The sequence below is a fragment of the Poecilia reticulata genome, linkage group LG21 (genome assembly GCF_000633615.1).
Source record: "Poecilia reticulata strain Guanapo linkage group LG21, Guppy_female_1.0+MT, whole genome shotgun sequence".
NCBI classification, from domain to species: domain Eukaryota; kingdom Metazoa; phylum Chordata; class Actinopteri; order Cyprinodontiformes; family Poeciliidae; genus Poecilia; species Poecilia reticulata.
In genome coordinates this window covers 20,835,634-20,841,920 of record NC_024351.1, presented here as the reverse complement: position 1 = coordinate 20,841,920, position 6,287 = coordinate 20,835,634, and the positions used below count along the sequence as shown (strand labels likewise).

The following is a 6,287-nucleotide window of genomic DNA, read 5'->3' as shown; positions in this document are numbered from 1 at the left end:
CCCCCCCCCCTCGTCATCTGTCATTAGACTCTGGAGAACTTGACTGTCCTAAGCAGCCATTTGATTCAAGCGTGTTGGACCAGGAGCACAGCTAAATGTTGTAGAGGATCAGCGTGTTCCCACAGCCACTCCATCAGATCAGAGGGGTGCTCAAATCTGAACAAATCTGAACAAAACTCAGATGACTCGATTTCCACCAGCATTTAAACTCATCACTTACGTTCCCTGGAAGCGTGAAATAAGTCTCAAAAATCCTYGTGCACTTGTAACCTGATCTGTACGTAAGTTTAGTTTTGTCTGTACGTATAGGTGTAGAAGGTTTGAATTCGCGTAATTATCAGATTTGTGAGGCTGAAGTTAAAGAAAATCTGTGTAGAAATGTAATGTTTATAGAAATTGTGTATGTGTGTACTTTTATTTTGCTCTCACAATGTAATAGTTTGTGTGCTTTTGACCACATATTTACAAGTACCTGGAGTTACGCACAGTCTTTTTTTTTAACAGTTCACAAATAATTTTYCACAGATATAACTATCCAAAGTTACACACAAAGCAGCTTACACGGATTACAAATCCAGTATTACTCACAGGTATTTTGAGACTATTTTCTCCATACAATATTGGAGCTTACCTCAAAATTGTACTGTAATGCTTGTTAAATAGACAGGCACAAAATAATTTTTTTTTTTTCAAAGTTGCCTTTCGTGTGGCAACTTTCGACTTTTTTTTGTTTATTCTCTAGACCTATGGATTGTCTTTGATTTTTGAAGTCTCCAAATGCAATGGCCTGTAGAATGATAGTATGGCGTAGTAGTTTAAGTGGTTTTGAAATGTATTAGATTGGTTTGTTGCTGTTCTTGTGGTAAAACTATTTTTCTTGCAATTCCCCCCAAAAAACACAAAAAAACGCGTTCTTGATTTGTCTAAAAGCGCTTTTGTTTTCAGAAAATATCCCCATTTAAACATACCGTAATATAGTGTTGGTGTTCTGTGTTTACGATGTGACAGAAGGCGCAATATCTTCCTTCTGGTAAAATCCAACTAGAATTGATTGGATGTAATAAAAACATTATTAATTTGATGTTTTTTAAAACAATTATTTCTCTTTGTGTGGACCATGGACCCGCTTTTTCTATATCAATCTATTTACGAAAGGGTTGATCTCTTATAAAGAGAGCGACAGATAGTTGTATATCAAGCTGCGCTGCTCTCTGTGTAGTTACGGTAGTCTTCGCCTCCCTCCTCCTCATTCTGGCGCAGCCTCCGCACAGCTCTCTGCCGTTGAGATATTGGTTGTACAGCCGGTGACATTTGGCGTGGCTTCGAGCTACATTTATTAACTAAGGGCGACATATTATTTATTAATTACCGAATTTTAACCGTTTGTCGTTTCCCAATAAAAATGAGCACCATTAACGTGAAGAAGCTCAAAGTTAACGAGCTGAAGGACGAGCTGAAAAAGCGAAATCTCTCGGACAAGGGACTGAAGGCCGAGCTAATGGATCGCCTGCAGGCCGCGCTGGACGAAGAGGCCCTCGCCGGGGATACCTCGGCGGCTCAGGAAGGCTCGGTAGATGATGGGTTCGACCAGTCTGTTGACCAAGAGGGAATGGGAGAAGAAGAGGAAGGCGAAGGTGAAGGCCCAGTAGAGGAGAGCATGGAAGCCAACGAGGAAGAAGCAGAGAATGAGGACGACGGCAACGGCGTCGCCGAGGACGAAGAAATGGGTGAGGGAGAAGACGGAGGGGACGGGGACGGAGGGGACGGGGACGAGGACGATGAAATGGATCCCATGCTGAAGGCGGATGTGGACGACATGGAAAAAATTGAAGATGGTGAGCCCGGAGACAACGCTGGAGAGGGTGAGTTACAGAGAGTTGCTCAGGAAAATGCCTGGTTGTATGGGCCGTGGCTGGATGCCGGTTTTTTTTTTTTCTTCGATGAAGGGATGGGGCCGGTTAGATTTGAAAGCGTTCAGTGCTCAGCGTCCATGTTGAGTCACAGCGTGAGCCCCGCTAGGCCGCGGTCGACGCTAACACTTAGCAAGCTAGCATCCTCTGTTAGCTTATTTAATGGCGCGTAGTATCTCGACGTGGCTGACGTTCCCAAAGCATAAGTTACGTTTTTTTTTCTTTTTGGGTTGTGTTATCTAAAATATTTTACCAACGTTTAGACATTCAATGACTACCGAGAAATTGGTAACGGTTTACTACTTTTTGTTTCGTTTTCGGTAGGAGTTAGCATGCTAGTGAGCGTCATTCTCTTTGTGTCTGGCGGTAAGCTAAGCCTGTTAGCCATTTCAGATATTCCCAACCATGATGTTTAGCAATAAATGAGAGCTTTGGGTTAACAACAATGTGAATTGGCTTAATGTAGACTTTTAACTTATTTCACGTTGTTTGTGAAATAGACTTTCCTATTTCTGCTGGGTTGCCAACTTCTGCTCTTCTGAAGCGAGAGTCAGACTTTACCTCCTTTTCTCATACTGCCCAGATTCGTCTCGTATTACTGTTTTTTTCACACAATTTTTACTTTTATGTTGGATAATTATGAGTGTACCGCTTTTAAAGTGGCACACTTAAAGGTTTGCATATGTAAAACTATATGACTGGACAACCACTACTTGTTTTAAATGGAGCAAAGCTCATCGGTCTCCATCTGATGTAAGGTGGTTTTTCAAGGCTTGGATATCRGGAATTAAACATCAAAGCTAAAACAAAATTATTTCCGAGTGTCTGAAGTATCTGAATACKTTACAAAGTTAATGTAGAAGTTATGTAAAAGTGTGGTGCCACTCAGGCAGAATTAAAAATTTAAGTCAGTTTCCATACTTTTTTCAGTTTTCTAAAAGATAAAAACTATCAGAGTATTGGAAAAGGCTTTTTATTCTGGTTAATTATTGCAGGACTCCCTTTATTGACCACACATCTTTTGGAAAACGTACTGAYGCCAGTCAATTCATTTAAGTAAAAAAAAAAAAGTAAAGAAAATGTATGCTTTTTATTTTGGGATTTWAAACTGAATCATCGAATGGTTTTATTGATCTATTTGTGGAATGAAGGCAATACTGATCATAGTTTTTAATGAGCTGTGCACAATATAGAGTWACCCAATACTGATCTTTTTGAATATTATAGAATTGAACTGATTAGTTTGTCCACATGTCAAAAACTTCACTCAATTAAAAGCCAACTTCAGTCTAATTTAAGTTTGTTTTAAAAAAAAAAAAGAAACACTGAAACTTTGGGTTTTATTGTCGGTCTGTTTTTAAAAAAGAGACTGACATGTAAAACTGYCAGAATATTCTGAACCCAGCAGTCATGGAGACGACACAAAAATAAAAAAAATCATTAGCTGGTTTTTAACTTTTGAGCAGATTCCTAGTCTGTGCACGTGTTGATTTTCATTCATAAAACATGTTTTATCTGCTTCCGCTTTTGTGGCGTGTGTTTATCACATACTTTTCATCACACACTGACCCCCACCTTCACTCCCAGAAGTTTGCAACCTTCTAACCAACCTCTCACACTCAACTTTGAATCAAACCGAGTTGGGAATTTCTGAAGTGGCTATGCTTCAAGAAGGAAGCGACACCGAACCGTCTGGTTTCCGCGTTTCGTCTCGGGCGTGCAGAAAACCGGATCACCAGAGTCAGTTAGTTTAAAACACAAGGGAGGTAAGGTTAATCCAGATCTAGGTAGGTTTTCTTGCATGATGCATTGATCCCTGCTAACTGTAGACCCTCTTAAAATATAGAACACATTTTGTATTTTTACCCGCCCCCCCTGTTTCTCAGGGTTATTCCTTAATTTAGCTTTTCTTTCCTTATTTATTTATTTTTTTACTTTCCAGCCCCAGTAAACACCTCTTTTTATTGTCCATTTTGGACCAGTTTGTTCTAAATTCTACCTGGTCTTAAGAACTGTTACCAACTCATGACATATTGTGCTGTTTTTAAGTGTATCCCACGAGGCATCGCCTCTTCTTAAAGCAATGCTGATTTACAGTGGACACAAGTGTAACTAATGAACGGGCTTCGTGGGCTCAAAACCCCACTGCCAGTCCGACCTCTCTCTCTCTGTCTCAAAAAAAGAGAAAAAAAAGGAGCACCTCATTCTATATCTTTGTTCTATTTTCAAAGGGGATGCGGACAAAGACACGAATGCTGATCAGAAGAATAAGAAGGGTGTTAAGAGACGCCGGGAGGAACATGGAAGGGGCTACTTTGAGTTTATTGAAGAGAACAAATACAGCTGGTAAGGACGGGACAGAGCGAATATGGCCTTCGGCATCCCTGAAGCGCCATGCGTAGCTTTGTTGACTTGTATTGGCTTTAAGTGCCAATGCACTTCTCTAGCAAGAGGTCAGAATCCTCTAATTTTTGTTGTTGTTTTTTCTTTATTGAAAAGTATAACTACACAACTTCTTCCACACATGTATTTTGAGGGTCATCCCCTGACTTAAGCTGTAAAGAGCCTTACCGTTTACTGTCTTCCAGTGCCCACCTCACAAGTGTGTCTTGTCTTTTTTTGGTGGAGGGGTGGGGGRGGAGGGGGACTGCAGTTCTGTAGCAGAAGTGCATCTATATAACTTCTATGAATTTCCATATCTGTTCCTCATGCCACTTATTGTTTTTTATTTTTTAGAAAGCCCGTTGTGTCCTCAAGGTATTAGGAAGCTGCTGTCGTAGATCCCAGTGAAAGTATCAGATGYATACCTTTAGTTAAAATTTTAAATAAGTCAGGGTTTAGCTGAGAGGCGACGGGATGAGGGGTCCACAGCTACAGGGCTAGCTCTCAAGGATGTAGATCAGTTCCCACGGAGGAGCTCGCTATTGGTCGTCCATCGTTTTTTCCTCGCAGTAGTCTATTTTTGTTTTGATTTCACTGACTGTATGATGTTCAAATGCTATTTCTGTATCATCTCCTGTCGTCAGTCCTCATGGTGTGGCTGCCTGTGTGAATGGGAGTGGCTTCTTTACCCCTCCTCCCTCATAGGTGACATCATGCATGGCCTGCATGTAAGGGTGTGTGTGTGTGTGTACATATACCTACTCTTCCTGGTCAGTGTATTTTGTTTTCTTTTCTTATTGTTTTGTTTTCATTGCGCTGCTGCTGCAGTACACGGAAGGATCACGGGCAAAAGTGAAAATACATCTGGAAACTTTTTTTAAATTTAAACAATTTTTTATTGGATGTGAGATCTTAGGGGGAGGGACTAAGAATTTCTTCAACAAATTCTGCTGTAAGGTCTTACAGCTAGCTTGTTTTTTTTGTTTTTTTTTGTTGTTTTTTTTCTATAGTCGTTACCCTCAAACACAGTTGTGGAGATCTAAGTCATTGTGTTGAAAATGCAAATATAGACGCCTCCACTTTCTCCCCCATCACATGTTGGTAATTCAGATCTGTTTGTGGGTGAATCTGATTTWAAAAATAAAATRAAAACAACTCTGGTTATGAAGAAATGTAGAAACCGCAACACAGATTGAATTACTCCCTCTATTCCTACTACTGACTTGAACCATTTTGTTGGTACTCCAGGTAAAGGTGTTACAATTTWAAAAAATAATTTCAACTTTCACTTGCAGTGGCATTTTTTATTTTTGAAAATTATATAATTTTTGGGTGCCCAGTGGCCTACTGTGTTTTTGAGCTAAATTTTTAAAATTGCCAAAAAATTGAAAATGTTACAAAGGCATTAATACCTAAACGCCAATTATAAGGCAAACATAAAAAAAAATGTAAATTTCTGCACTTGAGTTTTTTGCTGTAATTACAGTGTCCCAAATTTTTTTCTTTTATGTTTATGTGACAAGTCACTTTATCAGCTGAAGTTGGTGAATAAACATAGTACTGACTATGTTCTCATTATGCTTCCATTTGTTTCACTAAGAGACTATTTAACCAGGCTTTGCTGTTACTGGTGTATTAAAAAAAAAAAAAAAAAGAAATAAAGAAATAAACAATGCTAAGCCTGGTGGGGGAGCAAGTAAAGCCTGGTGACCCACCTGGCTTATAATGCACTTTATAATTKTAATAAATTTATTTATTAATTGCTTTCTGGGGATTTACATTTTTTTTAAATATTCACATTTCTGTTAATTATTTATATCCTAGCAAGATAACTAGTGATTATTTTAGTAATTGATTATTCTGACGATTAATTGGATTAAAAGAAATTGGCATACCACAGATTTTTCATTAGCCACTTGAGCTTTTTTTTTATACAATATGAAAGGAATTAAAATATGCAAATAAACCAATTCCCTTTTGAATTGAGGAAAAAAA

General features: G+C 38.9%; 1 protein-coding gene across 1 annotated transcript in view; it reads left to right on the top strand.

Annotated features, from left to right (window-relative positions):
* Positions 1-1,251: 1,251 nt before the first annotated feature.
* hnrnpub (heterogeneous nuclear ribonucleoprotein Ub) overlaps positions 1,252-6,287 on the top strand; it is a 15,533-nt gene continuing 10,497 nt past the window's right edge. The window contains exons 1-2 of the mRNA XM_017302127.1: positions 1,252-1,862; positions 4,142-4,257. Coding sequence (XP_017157616.1) covers positions 1,403-1,862; positions 4,142-4,257 — 576 coding nt within the window. The 5' untranslated portion in view covers positions 1,252-1,402. The remainder of the gene's footprint in view (positions 1,863-4,141; positions 4,258-6,287) is intronic.